This window comes from Moschus berezovskii, chromosome 22 (assembly GCF_049115385.1).
Source record: "Moschus berezovskii isolate FMDL1 chromosome 22, NW_MosBer_1.0, whole genome shotgun sequence".
Lineage (NCBI taxonomy): Eukaryota > Metazoa > Chordata > Mammalia > Artiodactyla > Moschidae > Moschus > Moschus berezovskii.
The window spans coordinates 44,568,967-44,588,758 of record NC_142481.1 but is presented as its reverse complement, the minus strand read 5'-3'; the positions used below and the strand labels follow the sequence as shown (position 1 = coordinate 44,588,758).

The window sequence follows — 19,792 nt, the reverse complement described above, 5'->3', positions numbered from 1 at the left end:
TAAATAAGTAGGGGCAATATACAGCCTTGTCGTACTCCTTTCTGTATTGAACCAGTCTGTTGTTCCATATTCAGTTCTAACTATTGCTTCTTGACCTGCATACAAGTTTCTCAGGAGATGGGTAAAGTGGTCTGGTATATCCATCTGTTTGAAAATTTTTCAGTTTGTTGTGATCCACACAGTCACAGGCTTTAGAATGTTCAATGAAGCAGACATAAATGTTTTTCTGGAATTCCCTTGCTTTCTCTATGAGCCAACAAATGTTGGCATTTTGATCTCTGGTTCTTCTGCATTTTCTAAATCCAGCTTATGCATGTTGAAGTTCTTGTTTCACATACTGTTGAAACTGCTTGAAGGATTTTGAGCATAACCTTACCAGCATGTGAAATGAGTGCACTTGTACAGTAGTTTGAACGTTTTTTGGCATTGCCTTTCTTTGGGACTGGAATGAAAACTGACCTTTTCCAGTCCTGTGGCCACTGCTGAGTTTTCTAAATTTGCTGGCATATTGAGTGCAATACTTTAACAGCATCCTCTTTTGGGATTTGAAATAGCTTAGCTGGAATTCCATCACCTCTATTAACTTTGATTATACAAGCACTATCTAAGATCCACGTGATTTCACACTCCAGATGTTTGGCTATAGGTGAGGGGTCACACCATCTTGGTTGTCCAGGTCATTAAGACCTTTTTGTATAGTTCTTCTTTGGGATGGTTTTGGTCATCGCTTCTTGTACAGTGTTACTAACTTCCGTCCATAGTTCTTCAGGCACTCTGTTTACCAGATCTAATCCCTTGAATCTATTCGTCACCTCAACTAGATAATCTTAATGGATTTGACTTAGGTCATACTTGAATGGCCTAGTGGTTTTCCCTATTTTTCTTCAGTTTATGTCTGAATTTTACAATAAGGAGCTGGTGATCAGATCCATAGTCAGCTCCAGGTCTTGTTTTTGCTGACAGCATAGAGCTTCTCCATCTTCGACTGCAAAGAATTTAATCAGTCTGATTTCAGTATTGACCATTTGGTGATGTCCATGTGTAGAGTCGTCTCTTGTGTTGTTGGAAAAGGGTGTTTGCTATAACTAGTGTGTTCCCTTGACAAAACTCTGTTCTTCTTTGCTCAGCTTCATCTTGTACCCTAATGCCAAACTTGCCTGTTAACTCTAAGCTATCTCTTGACTTTCTCCTTTTGCATTCCAATTGCCTTTGACGAAAAGGACATCTTTTTTGGTGTTAGTTCTAGAAGGTCTTGTAGGTCTTCATAGAACCATTCGATTTTAGCTTCTTTGGCATTACTGCTTGGGGCATAGACTTGGATTATTGTGATGTGAAATAGTTTGCCTTGGAAATGAGCTGAGATCATTCTGTCATTTTTGAGGTTGCACTTCCTTAAAAGCTAGCACAGACAAGGATTCTTACTCATGTCAATGTCTCAAGTGATTTTCTTTGATGCCAATGTTGAGTTAATGAGTAAAAAGGAAGGAAGGGTGGATGGACAATACTGCAGTTATAACTTGATAATGTTTTGGAAGTTCTGGCTAATGAAATAAGACAGGATATATTTATCATTTTGCCCTTTGATACTGTTCATGGGGTTCTCAAGGCAAGTATACTGAAGTGGTTTGCCATTCCCTTCTCCACTGGACCACATTCGGCTGTGGTCCATGTGATCAGATCAACTAGCTTCCTATGATTATGATTTCAGTGTGTCTGCCCTGTGATGCCCCCTCGCAATACCTACCGTCTTATTTGGGTTTCTCTTACCTTGGTCATGGAAAATCTCTTCACAGCCGCTCCAGCAAAGTACCTTACCTTGGACGAGGGGTATCACCTCAAGGCCGCCCCTCCTGACCTTGAACGTGGAGTAGCTCCTCTCGGCCCCCCTGCGCCCGCGCAGCCACCCGCTGTTGGACGTGGGACAGCTCCTCTCGGCCGCTGGCCCTGGCCTCAGGCGTGGGGTAACTCCTCTCGGCCACGCCTCTTTGCGTGGTCGGTTGAGCCGGGGCCGGCGTCCCTCGCGTCTGCGCCGCCGGGGCAGATGGAGAAGCTGTATACAGTTAGCAAAAACAAGACCAGGAGCTGACTGTGGCTCAGATCATGAACTCCTTATTGCCAAATTCAGACTTAAATTGAAGAAAGTAGGGAAAACCACTAGACCATTCAGATATGACCTAAATCAAATCCCTTATGATTATATAGTGGAAGTGAGGAATAGATTTAAGGGACTAGATCTGATAGAGTGCCTGATGAACTCTGGACGGAGGTTCATGACATTGTACAGGAGACAGGGACCAAGACCATCCCCATGGAAAAGAAATGCAAAAAAGCAAAATGGATGTCTGAGGAAGCCTTACAAATAGCTGTGAAAAGAAGAGAAGCGAAAAGCAAGGGTGAAAAGGAAAGATATAAGCATCTGAATGCAGAGTTCCAAAGAATAGCAAGGAGAGATAAGAAAGCCTTCCTCAGCGATCAATGCAAAGAAATAGAGGAAAACAACAGAATAGGAAAAACAAGAGATCTCTTCAAGAAAATTAGAGATTCCAAGGGAACATTTCATGCAAAGATGGGCTCGATAAAGGACAGAAATGGTATGGACCTAACAGAAGCAGAAGATATTAAGAAGAGGTGGCAAGAATACATAGAAGAACTGTACAAAAAAGATCTTCACGACCAAGATAGTCACGATAACGTGATCACTGACCTAGAGCCAGACATCTTGGAATGTGAAGTCAAGTGGGCCTTAGAAAGCATCACTACGAACAAAGCTAGTGGTGGTGATGGAATTCCAATTTAGCTATTTCAAATCTTGAAAGATGATGCTGTGAAAGTGCTGCACTCAATATGCCAGCAAATCTGGAAAACTCAGCAGTGGCCACAGGACTGGAAAAGGTCAGTCTTCATTCCAATCCCAAAGAAAGGGAATGCCAAAGAATGCTCAAACTACCACACAATTGCACTCATCTCACACGCTAGTAAAGTCATGCTCAAAATTCTCCAAGCCAGGTTTCAGCAATATGTGAACCGTGAACTCCCAGATGTTCAAGCAGGTTTTAAAAAAGGCAGAGGCACCAGAGATCAAATTGCCAACATCCGCTGGATCATGGAGAAAGCAAGAGAGTACCAGAAGAGCATCTATTTCTGCTTCATTGACTATGCCAAAGCCTTTGACTGTGTGGATCACAATAAACTGTGGAACATTCTGAAAGAGATGGGAATCCCAGACCACCTGACCTGCCTCTTGAGAAACCTGTATGCAGGTCAGGAGGCAACAGTCAGAACTGGACATGGAACAACAGACTGGTTCCAAATAGGAAAAGGAGTACGTCAAGGCTGTATATTGTCACCCTGCTTATTTAACTTCTATGCAGAGTACATCATGAGGAACGCTGGGCTGGAAGAAGCACAAGCTGGAATCAAAATTGCTGGGAGAAATATCAATAACCTCAGATATGCAGATGACACCACCCTTATGGCAGAAAGTGAAGAGGAACTCAAAAGCCTCTTGATGAAAGTGAAAGAGGAGAGTGAAAAGGTTGGCTTGAAGGTCAACATTCAGAAAACAAAGATCATGGCATCTGGTCCCATCACTTCATGGGAAATAGATGGAAAAACCGTGGAAACAGTGTCAGACTTTATTTTTTTGGGCTCAAAATCACTGCAGATGCTGATTGCAGCCATAAAATTAAAAGACGCTTACTCCTTAGAAGGAAAGTTATGACCAACCTTGATAATACATTAAAAAGCAGAGACATTACTTTGCCAACAAAGATCCGTCTAGTCAAGGCTATGGTTTTTCCCGTGGTCATGTATGGATGTGAGAGTTGGACTGTGAAGAAGGCTGATCGCCGAAGAATGGATGCTTTTGAACTGTGGTGTTGGAGAAGACTCTTGAGAGTCCCTTGTACCGCAAGGAGATCCAACCAGTCCATTCTAAGGGAGATCGATCCTGGGTTTTCATTGGAAGGACTGATGCTAAAGCTGAAACTGCAATACTTTGGCCACCTCATGCAACGAGTTGACTCACTGGAAAAGACTCTGATGCTGGGAAAGGTTGGGGGCAGGAGGAGAAGGGGACGACGGAGAATGAGATGGCTGGATGGCATCACCGACACTGTGGACATGAGTTTGAGTGAACTCCGGGAGTTGGTGATGGACAGGGAGGCCTGGCGTGCTGTGATTCATGGGGTCGCGGAGAGTCGGACACGACTGAGCGACTGAACTGAACTGAACTGATATTTATCATCTCTTGAAATATGGTGATAACTATATGTGTACCTGGGCTTCCCAGGTGGTGCTAGTGGTAATGAACCTGCCTGCCAATGCAGACGATATAAGAGATGCAGGTTTGATCTCTGATCTGGGAAGATCCCCCAGAGAAGAAACAGCAACCCACTCCAGTATTCTTGCCTGGAGAATCCCATGGACAGAGGAGCCTGGCAGACTAGAGTCCATAAGGTCACAAGAGTAGGACATGACTGAAGTGACTTAGCATGCACGTATGTATACCTAGAAAATCCTAGAGAATTGTATAGAAACTGTAGTATTAATAGAAAGATTTGTAATTTGGCCATGTAGGATGAAATCATGGAGAAATCAATTGTATTTGTTTATCACTAGCAAATATGAAGAAGAGATAATTTCATGCTTCATGAAAGCATAAAATTCTAAGAAATCAATTTTATTGAGATAGATTTTTTTAAAAGTTGTTCTGAGCTTTTAACAAGTGATTTGATTAATTAATGAGAAAGATTATATTTAAGTAGAAAGATTAAATAAGTTTAACATGTTAATTTTTACAAAATAATTTGTACATAATCAAGATCTTAATTCTTTCCCCCCCTTTGGAATGCTGTAAAACAATTTTAGAATTCTCTACAAGATGTGAAAACATTGTCGTGTTTTTAAAAAACAATTCTATTATAAGCTATAAAGATAGCACAGTAGACATTAAAGCAATGTGATGCTGGTGCACAATTAGAAACTGAATAGATAGAACTGAATGCAAAGCCCAGACATAGAATTAACTGTATGTGGTATTTCAGTATGTCAACCTTCAAATACAGCTTAGGAAGGAAATATATGTTTAGTACATAATGTAGGAAATTTAGCAGGCAATTTGGGAGGAAAAAAATAACTTCTATTTTTCATCTTGAAGAGATAGATTTCAGATGATTAAAACAGTTGTCTTTTTTTTTTTTTTTCCATAGCCCAACACACCTTGGGGAGGTAATGCATTCCTGGTAATAACACAGGATGAATACTTCAGTGATTCTCAGAGTAGGTGAGGAGGGGTCAGGTATATATAGAAATATATCTCAGTGTCTAAGGTATTGTGGAGTTTCAAGAGGGCCCTGGGAAGCTCTGCCTCTCCTCCCCCTTCAGCAGCCTCTTCATATTGAGAATCACTAAAGACAGAATGAGATGGCTGGATGGCATCACTGACTCGATGGACATGAGTTTGAGTGAACTCTGGGAGTTGGTGATGGACAGGAAGGCCTGGCATGCTGTGATTCATGGGGTCGCAAAGAGTTGGACACGACTGAGTGACTGAACTGAACTGAACTGAAAGATTATTAAAAATATGAAAAAAAAGATACTTTAGAAGCAGTTTTCTCCCAAGTGTCATTCTTCACCTCCTTGGACCCATCTTTCAGACTGAGGGAGAATCAGCTGATGCAACTGATGAGTACCTTAGAGACTAGTCTAAAATGATATTCTTAGTATGAAATATTTTTAAATGGTGAAGGGAATAAAGAAGGAATTTGATACCTATGGAGGATGAGTATAGATTTGATAACAAAAATAAAAAAATATAAAATTACCATAAGTAGAATAAAAAACTATATGTATAGTTTATATACGTGTGTATATATATGTGTGTGTGTATAATGTATGTATAGTTTATATATATGTGTGTGTGTTTGTGCTCAGTCGTGTCTGACTCTTTGCAACTCCATGGACTATAGCCCACCAGACTCCTCTCTCCATGGAATTTTCCAGGCATGAAAACTGGAGTGGGTTGCCATTTCCTACTTTAGTATAGCCATACAGATATGGCTGGGAGAGGATACCTCACTGAATGCAGTATGCACAGCTAAAGAGAGAATTGCTCATTTAGAAGATAGATCTGAAGAAATTACCTAGAATGTAGCCCCAAGGGATAGAGTTATAAAAAATAAAGGATAAAAAGGAAGAAAAGCGACATGAAAGACAAATTCCAATTGTAGTTCTCAGAGGAATCACTAGAGAGATTAGGGAAGCAGCAATAGTTTGAGAGATAGTAACTGAAGATTTTACAGAACTTTTGACAGACGTAAATTCTAAGAGAAAAGATGTACAAAATTCCTGAGCAGGAAGAACCAGGACTAAATTACCAGTCAGAAACTTATTACAAGGTATACTTTAGTAACATAAAACCAAATTTAGAATAAGGGAATGTTATGCAAGAAACAAGGAAGTCAAGCAAGAAATTGGTAAATGTAGGTATATCAAGCTTTCATACTTAAAAACAGTAGCAATGACCAAGTGTGTGTGTGTGGGGGGGCAGAATGCTAGAGTGAAACTGAAGTCATAACCACCAAGGGGAGAATATAGTGGATGGAGGTGAAGCACTCCAGGAAAAATAATGGAAAAAGTCAGCATCAGGAAGCAGCTATAAGGGAATATTCAGGTTGTACTATTGAGTACCTCTCACTGTAGAACCATAGAACTGGGGATTCTTCTTTTGTTTTTTGTTTTTAGTAGTCACTGGGACAAAACAAAAAGGTGTCTAGATCCAGTGCAGCAAAATTAGCTCTTGATGAGCTTCTACAGCTGGATGAACCTGAACCAAGAATTTCAGAAACATCAGGTCCTCCTCCTATCCCTGCAGAATCTATTGCTTCTTTTGTTTTTTAAATGTTTGATTGTAGTATAATTGCTTTACAGTGTTTTGTCAGTTTCTGCCATGCAACATGAATCAACTCTGTATGTGTCCTAAGTCGCTTCAGCCATGTCTGACTCTGTGATTCTATTGACTGTAGCCCACCAGTCTCCTCTGTCCATGGGATTCTCCAGGCAAGGATACTGGAGTGGGTTGCCATGCCCTCCTCCAGGGGATCGTCCTATATAATCAGCTATATGTATACGTATATCCCCTCCTTCTTGAGCCTCCCTCCCTCTCCCTCTACCACCACCCACCCCTCTTGGTCATCACAGAGCATCAGGTTGAGCTCCCTGTATTATACAGCAACTTCCGAACTGGGAATTCTTATTACATGGATATGTTATATTCCATAGTACTAGATAATCCAGAATCTGTAAAAATTTTAGCCAATTACCCACTATAGTCTGTGTTACAAAGACAGACCTACAAACCCATGAATTTTTATCTCCTCCCTAGATATTTGTTTTCTTTTAAAGTTAATACAACATTTGTATCCTTCAGCTCTTAGTTTTTTTTGGGGGGGAGGGGGTGATAAACAGAAATGTAAGGTGTGTGGTTTTGTACAATAGCATCAATTTTGCTCTAATTCTTATATATATGTGTCTCAGTGATGAGCTGATCACCCTAGGATATTATTAACCTTCTAGAACTTCAGTTATGAGGTGTGAGTGGTAGTCGCTCCCCTCCCCCTCTCGTTTTCTGTCCAAATATCACAAAGCTGTTGGTATTACATCCTCATTTTTGATTCCCATCTCATGTTTGCCTCTCTGTGCTCCCTCCAACCACCATCCCTCTCATCTATCACTATTTATATTTCTGAGTTTTGTAACTGCTCACCTCTACTACTGCTTTCTCTGTTTCCAGTCTTATTTTTTCTGTTACCTGTTGATTCTATTTAATGCTTTTTGCTTTTCACAGGAAAATGCTGGCATTTTATTGTCATCAATAATAGATTAAAATATTGATACACCATAACCTTCAGGTTTTTTGGTTATCTTTTTTTTTTTTTGTCTTGGGTTCTCAAGAATTTCTACTTTGTTACCAAATAAGTTGTCTTTATTTCAGAGTATAAGTTGCTTTGGGAAACTGAGGGTTTCTGAGGTTAGTGTCTATGTTAATATTTTTCCCTAAAAATCTTGAAATCTACTTATAAATCTAATTATAAACTGCCTGATTCTATGCCCAGAAATTCTGCTAAAAAGGGTAAGTAGTAAATTTAAAGATTATTGATTCTTTTGGTACAGTTAGTCTTGAATTTTCATGCATTCTAGTAAAATATTTAGAAGGGAAAATATGTAAGGGTAAAACTGAGATTTGCATACAATGGGTCCTAACTTGGTGCTTGTTGAATAAATGAGTGACCATCTTGAGTGCAAAGAATAGTGAGCAGTTAGGACACTTGGGTTTTACACCTGGCTCTGCTTTGGACTTGCTGGGAAGGATGATCCTTCGCCCTATCTCACTCAGGGCCTTCATTTTAGAAATTAAAAGTTTCTAAAGTTCTGGAAGGTCTTTAGACCATCTGGAAGGTCTCTAAGGGTTTGTCCCATTCAGCCATGTATGAACTGACTTTCCTGTTAAAGGCATTAAATGCAATTTACTGTTTTCTAGCTTTGGACAGTAAAGTTGAACCAATGATATTAGCTTCTGGTTATTATTTTTCACAAGTGCTTTTTGATTGCAGATGTTATTGCATTATTTTTCTCCTAATCACTATCAGTATGAAAACTAAAATAAGAAATAATTTGTAAGTTCTTATACACAAGTACATTTAATTATTTTGTCTAAATGATTGCCTTTGTACCTGTTGTTCTGACTGTCAGAGTTGCAGATTTCTGTTCTCAATAGTTTTTGTGTTCTCAAATGCCCCTAGAACCACCTCACTTTCTGATGCATTTCATAAGTAAATTATCTGGCTTTTTCTGCATATTTTTAGATCAGCAGGTCAAAAAGTACAAGATTGTTACTTCTATCAAATTTTTATGGAAAAAAATGAGAAAGTTGGAGTTCCTACAATTCAGCAATTATTAGAATGGTCTTTTATCAACAGTAACCTGAAATTTGCTGAGGTACGTGATAATTACTATATTTTATATTCAAGTCCTTAGGCTTCTTAAGAAAACTGTAACATCAATAACTATTACTTTTAACCCACTGAGAACAGTTATAAACACAAACTGTTAACAAAACACAAATTATGCCATGCTTCAACTTTGTCCTTGTAGAAAATACTTTAAATTGAACTTAGTAGAAAATACTAAGATTGAACTCTAGATTTTTGGTGCCAAAGAAAATATCAATCTGATTTGTAACTAGAAAACATTTAAGTAGCTTAGAGTAAAAAAGATTGTGAGGGTTTCTGTTGTCTTTTCACCCAATTTCACATTTTATTCAATTTAAAAGTTTGCTCAAGCATATCACCCAAAGGAAAGTTTACTTTTCCTCCTTCAATGAAAGACAAAACTCACTTATTGTAAATGAACAAGTGATATAATTTACTTTTCTTTTACTGAGTATCTTCATGATCTTAGTAGCACATGCTGTGGCTCATTTTAATTGTTCAGTTCAGTTCAGTTCAGTTGCTCAGTCGTGTCTGACTCTCTGCGACCCCACGAATCACAGCACGCCAGGCCTCCCTGTCCATCACCAACTCCCGGAGTTCACTCAAACTCATGTCCACAGTGTCGGTGATGCCATCCAGCCATCTCATTCTCCGTCGTCCCCTTCTCCTCCTGCCCCCAACCTTTCCCAGCATCAGAGTCTTTTCCAGTGAGTCAACTCGTTGCATGAAGTGGCCAAAGTATTGCAGTTTCAGCTTTAGCATCAGTCCTTCCAATGAAAACCCAGGATCGATCTCCCTTAGAATGGACTGGTTGGATCTCCTTGCGGTACAAGGGACTCTCAAGAGTCTTCTCCAACACCACAGTTCAAAAGCATCCATTCTTCGGCGATCAGCCTTCTTCACAGTCCAACTCTCACATCCATACATGACCATGGGAAAAACCATAGCCTTGACTAGACGGACCTTGGTTGGCAAAGTAATGTCTCTGCTTTTTAATATACTATCTAGGTTGGTCATAACTTTCCTTCTAAGGAGTAAGCGTCTTTTAATTTCATGACTGCAATCAGCATCTGCAGTGATTTTGGAGCCCAAAAAAATAAAGTCTGACACTGTTTTTCCATCTATTTCCCATGAAGTGATGGGACCAGATGCCATGATCTTTGTTTTCTGAATGTTGACCTTCAAGCCAGCCTTTTCACTCTCCTCTTTCACTTTCATCAAGAGGCTTTTGAGTTCCTCTTCACTTTCTGCCATAAGGGTGGTGTCATCTGCATATCTGAGGTTATTGATATTTCTCCCAGCAATCTTGATTCCAGCTTGTGCTTCTTCCAGCCCAGCGTTCCTCATGATGTACTCTGCATAGAAGTTAAATAAGCAGGGTGACAATATACAGCCTTGACGTACTCCTTTTCCTATTTGGAACCAGTCTGTTGTTCCATGTCCAGTTCTGACTGTTGCCTCCTGACCTGCATACAGGTTTTCTCAAGAGGCAGGTCAGGTGGTCTGGGATTCCCATCTCTTTCAGAATGTTCCACAGTTTACTGTGATCCACACAGTCAAAGGCTTTGGCATAGTCAATGAAGCAGAAATAGATGCTCTTCTGGAACTCTCTTTCTTTCTCCATGATCCAGCGGATGTTGGCAATTTGATCTCTGTTGCCTCTGCCTTTTCTAAAACCTGCTTGATTGTATCCATTGTTAAAGTGATGTTCTGGTAAAACCTTAATAGCTACCATTATTTATTTGTTGAAATATAAGTAATAGTGTCCTTCAGTGATGAATTTCTTAATTATACTTGCAAAAACAATTTTTCTGAAACCTTTTGAAAAATATAAACCCAAAGTGGAATGTTACTCTGCACAGTCATCATATTCTTTGAGATCCCAGGTGGTTGAACTGCCTGACCTGTGTGTCCATGTGTCCATACTTCTTGGACGACTTGTGGCTTGTGGCTCTTTGGTGCTCTGCCTTCATACTCTGTTCACACGCAGATCCCATTTTATAGGCCATCCGTGTTATGGTGGAGCCACTGCTTGGTTTGACAGCCATGACTATTTTGGGGGAATTTCAGGTAAATTTATGAGTGTTTTGATTCTAAAATTATATATCTTTTTTTTTTTAAGGCACCATCATGTCTGATTATTCAGATGCCTCGATTTGGAAAAGACTTTAAACTATTTAAAAAAATTTTTCCTTCTCTGGAACTAAATATAACAGATTTACTTGAAGACAGTAAGTATAAGATTTTTTACTTTGTTTTTCAGCAGTAGTCTATCAGGTCATTCACATTAATTGTGAATAAGAGTCTAACAGGATACAAATTTCCTTAAAGACAATTTGCTATCTGAAGAGCTTGGGAATATTACACTAGAAATTTATTCTGAATAAATCAGACAATGTAAATCAAGATTTCATTTGCAATTATGTTTATGCATATGAAATTAGAAGCACTCTATATGTTAACTAGGAGAGTAGTTAAGTGAATTACAGTGTATCTGTACAGCATAAATACTGCTATTCAAATTCATGTTTTTGAAGACTAGTGTTATATGAAAGTGGTCATGATGTAATGTTAAGTGAAAAGGTATGTTGATATTGTCTACAATAGGAACTACACACACACACACGTTAAGTATGCAGATATAAAATTATAAGAGAAATTACAAGAGTGGTTATCTCTTGCTAACTGAAATTGTAGATGCTTTCAGTTTTCTTCTGTATGTTCTCTTGTATCTTAGCACATTCATCAGTAGAAGTTTTATAATCAGGAGGAACACTCTAGAGTGTATTATTATTTTTAAAGTCATTTGGTCAGAGAAAATGTCTTTAAAAATATCCTGAATCCAAGGAAATCCAACTTAAACTTCATGGGGGTGGGAAGGGATAGACCTTATTGAGTCCATGAGCATTATCCTTTTTAAAACTTAATTTTTCTTTTTAATCTTTTAAAATAAAAGAATGCATTGTAAAAGACCCCTTAACTCCCCCACACCCCACCGTTTTCAGCCCCCAGGCAGTGCCGGATATGTGGAGGGCTTGCAATGTATGAGTGTAGAGAATGCTATGATGACCCTGACATCTCAGCTGGCAAAATCAAGCAGTTTTGTAAAACCTGCAATGCTCAAGTAAGTTTGACTTCACTTAACGGATATTCTCTTAATAAATAGTAAGTCATTTGTAGTTGAACCATATATCAGGTTTTGAAAAGTTTTCAAAATCATAATTAACTTAAAAAAATTCATAATTAAGGGGTATGCTTCTTCTATTGATTTGATGGATTTCCATGGGGTACTCAGTTGCTATTTATAGGGACATATTCCATTAGAGTAAGTGGAGTCCATTCCCTTCAAACATTGAGTTTGGCTCCTTAATGGCTTTCTCTTCATGTTCTGTTATAGGTCCACCTTCATCCCAAGAGGCTGAATCATAAATACAATCCAGTGTCACTTCCCAAAGATCTGCCTGACTGGGACTGGAGACATGGCTGCATCCCCTGCCAGAAGATGGAGTTATTTGCTGTCCTCTGCATAGAAACAAGCCACTATGTCGCTTTTGTGAAGTACGGGAAAGACGACTCTGCCTGGCTCTTCTTTGACAGCATGGCTGATCGGGATGGTACTTTACAGACCTTTCTTCCACGTGTGGTGATATTTGAGTTTGTAGTGGGCTAGCCTGGTCTGAGTAACAAAACAGTGTTGGGAAAAGCTGTTCAGGAGTATCTTGGTGATGCATTAACAGCCTTGCTACGTAACTAAGGAATAGTATTGTTGTGATAGTTTGACATGCATAGACTCTTTAAGAAAAAATAAGGAATCAGAATTTTTTCCTTTAAGGCTGAAAGTTTTTATTTCTACTTTGTTGTCCTTGACTTTTGAGCTCCTCTCATTTTCTGTACTGTAGTAATTTCTTAAGTACTTCTGTGCCAAGCTCTCTGGGAGGCACTTTAGGTCATTTACCTAAATCCTTGCAAAATGGGAGTGGTTCCTATTTTTGTCTTACTAAAGCTGAAATTTAAGGTGCCTAAGGTCTCAGAGCATGTATTTAATGCAGTCTTTCTAAATTTGGTGCTTATGTTCTTTTATATTCTAAACCATATGTCTTCTAAATGACAAAACTAAGAATAGAAGTAAATGTCTTCTTTGGAAAACTAAGCTTATTCTATGTATAATGTCTTTCTTCCTGAACTGGGGAATATACTGCACCTTCTAGGCTGCTTTCTAGGATGTTTAGTCATTTAACAAACACATAATGAGTGCATGTGAAGTGCCCAGGGCTCTAGTAGGTTTCAAAAATGAAGCAGTTGTCGAAACAGCTGTACTCCTGCCTGTATAGAGTTTACAGATTAGGATCAGCCCTAGGCAAAGTTGTGGGAATATGACTTCCATATCCCTCCAGTTCTTCCATACCCTGTTTTTCCTTTAGCCACTCTCTCACACTCCAGGCACCAAGTCTTCTGGTGTGGTCCCCTAGTGACCTAGGACACCCCCTTGTGGCAGACTCTTGATCAGATGCCCAAGCTCTGCCTCATGGGTTCTCAACATTTTCTCAGCATTCAGACATAGCATAGCTCCATCTGTAAATATGTCCCTAGCCCAGTTAAAATTGGCATTTAAGCATGAAATTCAAAAGCACAGGGGTTCCAGATATTTTTAGAAAAGCCACTGGGAGGCTAAAGCAGAAGAACCTTTCCTGGGGTCCCTAAGACCATGCCTCATATCCTCATGCTGTCTAATGAAACGTAAAGCAGAACCTTGTGAGAGTTACACAAATATGTTTTTTAAACTTAGGGGAATAAAATCGTATTCATTTTACCAGATCTACTTTAAACTACTAAATCTTCTCTAAACTGGCCAAGCTTATGGTAAAGCCAACAGGGGTGCTTGTGTCCAGGAAAGGATTTGGGAATGTGAAGAGTTGAATGTGTGCACACATGTGTATGTGACATTATTCCTTGACTGCAGGCACTGAGAAACCTGGGAAGTAGATTTTGGACCTTGCTCAGGATATATATCTTTTGACCAATTATGTTCACTGTTGGTCCCAGAATCCTTTCAGAAACCAAGAAGTGAGACTGTCAAGAGTTAAACAGAGGACTTCTAGAAATCAGAAGTAAAATGAGGTCTTTCTGATCCTGGAAATTAGCGTTAACTAAATTATGGAATTGTAAAGTTACTTTGGTGGGGCAGGGCAGCAAAAGTGTTTATAACTTCACCGCCCTCATTACGGCTCTTTCTCTTCTCCATAGGTGGTCAGAATGGCTTCAACATTCCTCAAGTTACCCCATGCCCAGAAGTAGGAGAGTACTTGAAAATGTCTCTCGACGATCTGCATTCCTTGGACTCCAGAAGAATCCAAGGCTGTGCACGAAGACTTCTCTGTGATGCATACATGTGCATGTACCAGAGTCCAACCATGAGTCTGTACAAATAAACAGGATCATCTGGACGGGTGCAGAAATCAAACGCACAGTTTTCATGTTGCATCTCACTTGAGCTGGCAGTTCTGTTCAGCATCCATTGCCGGCAATGGATGTCTTTGTGGTGATGATCCTTCAATGCAGGATTCCTGTGTTTAAAAACAAATTGCTTTTGTGTTACTAAAGTATTTAATAAGCATTTTGCACTCTAGAAAGTATGTTTGTGTTGGTTTTTTAAGAAGTCTAAATGAAGTTATTAATACCTGAAGCTTTAAGTTAAGTGCATTGATCTTAAGATATTTTTGGAAGCATAAAATTTTAATTGTGACAGTTTAAAACCTCTTTTAGTCCATTGAGAATGTAAATAAATGTGTCTTCTTTATGGACCAAGGTTATGAAATCATTTTTCCTTTGTAGCTAATGGTTGCCTTGAGGAGGATATACTTTGGTTTTATTGAGTCTACTTTCAATCCAGTGATTAAAGTTGTTTTGAGTTTGATTTGTTAATTCTTCCCCTCTCTAGTGCCGATTCCTGCATGTCTGCAATCTGCTGAGTTTCTGTGTTTCTGTGGTAGTGGTCACAAAAGTATTTAAATTTCCTCAATGGTGTTTTCTATTTGTTCTGATTTTGAGATAAATGAGTGATTTTTGTTATGAAATGTCCATTTTTGATGTAATTTTCCTGGGGGATTCACATATACAGCAATTGAAGCTATTCATTCATAGTGGTAACTGTCAGCTAACAGCTTTCTTTTCTTTTTTAAAGACTCTCTTATACAGTGGGGCACAGTAAATTTTATTAAAGAGTTGGGGTGATAAATATATTCCTATACAAATATAAGGTTAATAGGAAAATGAATTGGTCATATAGAATCACTCATTGAAGTTTCCCTGAAGAGATGTATTGGCTGTCTCAACCTCTACTATCTTAGATAAGACTATCTAGAACTTAGATCAGTCCCCGCATTAAGTTCAGTCTGATGTCCCTTGAGATAATGACAGTTATGAACCAGATATTTTATTGAAATGTTAGCAACAGCTTTGCCTTCCTCCTGATTCAATAAGTAGAAAATGGATGTTTTCGTAGCTAATACCTGTAGTGTGTGTCTGTTGTAGACTAGCAGCATAGGTTGTCTGTGTCAGTGCTGTGGGATGTGTTGTGTGGCAATGGTGTCTCTGTGGAATGACTTCCTAACCGCATGGAAAGGCAGAGGTTGTCATGTGTGTCTAGCATATGACTTCGTAAAACCCTGAATGTCCAAAAGAAGGGAAAGAATCTTTGCAAACCCTGCATTTATTTCTTTTTAAAGTCACATTTATCCTTTGGTTTTGTCATTCCATTTTCCTAGTATTTATTAGCTAGGATTCATTATTATGAATCATAATGTACAGAAAATTTTGTCATAATATTTTCATTTTTGGAATGAAAAAAGTATATAACTTTTGCATGAAGTTTTGCTCAGTACGTGGGTGACTGGTGATCTGGATACTAGGTCCAGAGAGATTGGGAGCAGCCCCACCCTATCACCCTGGGGTTGATGAGGAGCCTGGGGGGCAAGATGCCTAAGGTTCCCTCTAGCCCTGACTTTCCACAAGTCCAGTCACCCCTTAATCGGTACGTGTTGGATGAAAACATGGATGTAGGAGCTTATCAATGTGATCTTAAAAGGCTCTCTAGAGAAATGATTAGGACTCTATATCTAGGTAAGACTGGATTTAACAGTTAAAAAAGAGAAGACAGTTCCTTTCCTGTAAAAATTAAAACACAAGTTGAAGGTCAGTCCTGCTCAGCTCCTCGTGGCAGAAGACTTGAAGAGGACTTGTGGGGTTGTACGTTTATTTCCCATGGGTAAGGCGTGGAGGCGCTTTCTAGTGGGAGGGACCTCTTCAATAAACCATTTCTAGGACAGTTTCTTCAAGTAGAGCTTTCTGTTCTTTTAACATTAGCTGGGGAGGGAGCACCCAGTAAAGGGATGCAGGGCCCACTGTGATGGTTCCTCTAGAGGTCAGGGTCCTTCCAGGCCCTGGGTGTCTCCTCTCCAGCACCCCCGCCTCATCAGCAATCCTTTCTTGCTGCTGCTTCCGCAGAGCCCTGTGTGTCATGTGGGCACAGGCAGGGCTGGGCTGTGTGGCACCAGTGACCCATGTGCCTGTTGACTTACTTAATTTTTAGCCTTAAATTTTCTTCCATATTTTTCTGTTGGTCTTTTAAATGTTTCTGTTATCCTTTCTTCCATATCATATATACAATCAAGATGGCAATATAGTAAAATCATCTTATTTATAAAACAAGTCATGTTCCCCCATCTCCATTGAATACACGCGTGTGTGTTTGTGTGTGAGAATTTATATATATGGGAGGGAGGGAGGGAGGGCAACCATTTCATAATGTGTTCAGCCCATTGCTATCAGCTTTAAGAAGGAGTTTGACTCCATCCACAAAAGAATGTTTTGTAAAATTGGAAATACACATTGCAAACCAAGAGAGACAGAAACAAAACTCAATAACATAAAACTGTTACAATTGCTAAGGATGATTTCCTTAGAATAGTTTAGGATTTTTGTAATTCATATTTGCCAATAGTTGTAGGTAAATAGCTTCTTTCTATCCCATGGATTCACTTCTTTTTTTTTTTTCTTTTCACCTAATTCACATAATTCAGGAACAAGGGAAAGACGAAATTATCTTATGGAACTTGCATTGTGATTCAAATTCCTGTTGTGTGAACATGGCACCTTCATAAATTCAGAGATGTTCCTGTTGTCCTCTGATGGATCTGCATATCCAGCTAGATGACTTTGCGTCTGTGTCGATGACTGCAGACAGAGGTGTGAGAGAAGACAGAATTAGGCCTGAGCTGAGGGACTGCCTGCCAGCAAGTATTTCTTAGACACCTAATACCTAAGGTTGTGTCAAAAGGAACATGAGACATGGCACCTGCCCTCTAGCAGCTTACCACATACTTCTAACAACAGAATGTCTACTGAAGTCTTCGTAGCCTAAGTGTAAGGGCACCAGGTTGGGGGGTCTCTGGGAGGCAGTGAGATGTGACAGAAGTGGTGGACGAGGGGACAAGAGCAGGTCCAGCCCTTTCTCTCTTTCTTGCTTTATTAGTCTTGGGCAACGTCTTGATTCTCTGGGCCTCAGTGTCTTCCTCTGTATAGCAAGGGGGTGGGACTATTGAATCTTATAGGAAAGAAAGACAAATTTCTGGGTCCTTGGCCATGCCTGCTGGATCTGACTCTTCACAAATGGTAGACCACATTTCCTAGATGCAAAATGTCCATCCACCCCCCCCCCCACCACAGGTGACCCTGAGAGTGATCATCAGCCAGATTTGAAAAACACTGAACTGAAAGATCTCAAAAATATCTTTTCTTTATGTGGTTGTGTGGTCATAGAACGTTACTGTGTGAATTACTCCACATACACGTGGGTAATTGTATATTTGTCATATTGTTTCTCTGTGTTTACATGTGAATTCATACAAGAAATGCATTTTAGTATCTATGCCTCAGCCCACTGTTTCCTAGAGGTTTTAGCCATCTTGGGAACTCTCTTGAGACTGAAGAGGATGTTATTTACTTGGACATTTACCCTTCATTTAATTTCTGTAGGGGAAATTGAGGCTCTGGAAACCAAAGAAATAGAAAAATGAAATTGTTATGCAAAGTTAAAGAAAAAAAAGTAGACTAGCTGCTACTTTATGATGAAAATTTTAACCCTAATATGGGAAGATTTTTTGTCATAAAGTAAAATGTCCTTGTTCAGGTAGGGGGACTGTAGGTTCATAGTGAAGAATAAGACTGCCTTTTCTAGGGGGTTGGTGATGTTAACACACCCACAATTCTTCAAAGAAAATAATACTTGAATTCCCCAAGGCAAGTGAGGGTGGAGAAGGAGGAGAGCATATTAAGATGGAAATATTCAGAGCCATACTAAGATGCAAGAGAGAGAAGGTGGAGGATGGAAGGCCACCCTGAGAGCAGGTGTGGTACCTGCTGGGGGCTGTAAAGGTGGATTCTCTCTGCCTCCTAGGCTGTGTCACTGCTCGGAGACTGGGACTTCAGAGAACCAGGCTTCTTGCAGCGAGTCAGCATTGCATTGTCTTGTTTCCTTTCAGAAGCTTTATTGGAGGAAAAAGGGGAAGAAAAAGACTCTTCATCTTAGTCTAAATCCTGAAACAGCCGAAGGGTCTGTCTTGAGTTTGAAAGTGGTGGTAAAAAGCTAACCAGCACATAAGGCCAAGGATAATGAAAAGAGGGAAAAGAAAGACATTCCTTCTTCCTGCTCACAATAAATGTCAGTATTTGGAGCAGGTCATTCAAGAAATCCATTTGCTTTCCTGACTCTGTCTTGTCAGCGATGCCATTTTTGTTTACTGTATTTGAAAGTCTTCCTGTAACACAGGTTGCGGGGAAAGGCCAGGTCCAGAGCCATCCTCCTTTGGAGCTCCACAGACTCAGATGTAATTCTCTTGCACTTTAAAACCCTGTCCATTTCCGCTTTTTATTTTTTCAAGAGATTGTGTGGGAGATTCAACTGTTCTTGGTTTTATTTTAAAAAATGGCCTGTAGTACTCCAGAAAGTCTTAGTATCCTGTCATAAACATTCATTAAAAAAATAAATCCCATTTGGAACTTCCCGGGGAAGTCATGGTTGTTAGGAAGTTGGTATAAAGGCGCACATTTTATATTGCATTTCCCATATTTGGTATCTTGTTCAACTTTTTTTTTTTTTGGCCTGATGAACATTCTATATTTATGAAGACATTCTTTAAAAGTAAAACCACATAAGATATCCCTTTATTATCAGATTGCTCTGATTTAGCCTTAATTTTGTTAAATTTTTTAGAGATGATTGAAGTGCTGCTGTGGAAAGAAATGTACTATATACTATTTCTGTATCATTAAAATTAAATTTTTATGGTTGTTTTTCCTTGATTTCTTTGGGGAAGGGTTTTGGGTTATGGGAAGACTGGAATTGAGGAAGATTGCTTTAGGAAAATGCGGTACCAGGCACACCTGTGTCTTCATCAAATCTCTGTCATCATTGTGCTTGTTTTAGAAAGCATAGACTTTTCCTGGGAGATGTGCCAGTGGTCTTTGGGTTCCCTCCTGGCATCATGATTTTGTGTAGTTTCTTGAAATAACTTGGCACCACCAAGCTCCAATCCTAATTAAAGCTCAGTTCTGCCAGTCTCTAACCCAACCAAGAGTTGTTCATCTCTTAAATTGGGCCAAAGCTGTTGACTATAGAATAGTGTGTCTTGATCCCTCACAGCTGCCAAGGAGGCAATTAAAAACACTTTACTTTTCTGTATAACTCAGAGAAATGATTACACAATGCTATATTAGGTAACTGATATAATAAGCTTTCTTCAGGA

At 39.4% G+C, this 19,792-nt stretch overlaps 1 protein-coding gene across 10 annotated transcripts in view; it reads left to right on the top strand.

The window, feature by feature from the left end:
• Positions 1-19,338, top strand: part of CYLD (CYLD lysine 63 deubiquitinase) — a 77,068-nt gene extending 57,730 nt beyond the window's left edge. For 9 of the 10 annotated variants that reach the window (XM_055412788.2, XM_055412795.2, XM_055412794.2 and 6 more), the window contains 5 exons: positions 8,865-8,997; positions 11,113-11,221; positions 11,996-12,114; positions 12,388-12,604; positions 14,235-19,336. In XM_055412788.2, coding sequence (XP_055268763.1) covers positions 8,865-8,997; positions 11,113-11,221; positions 11,996-12,114; positions 12,388-12,604; positions 14,235-14,419 — 763 coding nt within the window. In that variant the 3' untranslated portion in view covers positions 14,420-19,336. Of the gene's footprint in view, positions 1-8,864; positions 8,998-11,112; positions 11,222-11,995; positions 12,115-12,387; positions 12,605-14,234 lie in introns of all 10 variants that reach the window. The other variant, XM_088830240.1, reaches the window with a different exon arrangement.
• The last annotated feature ends 454 nt before the right edge of the window (positions 19,339-19,792 follow it).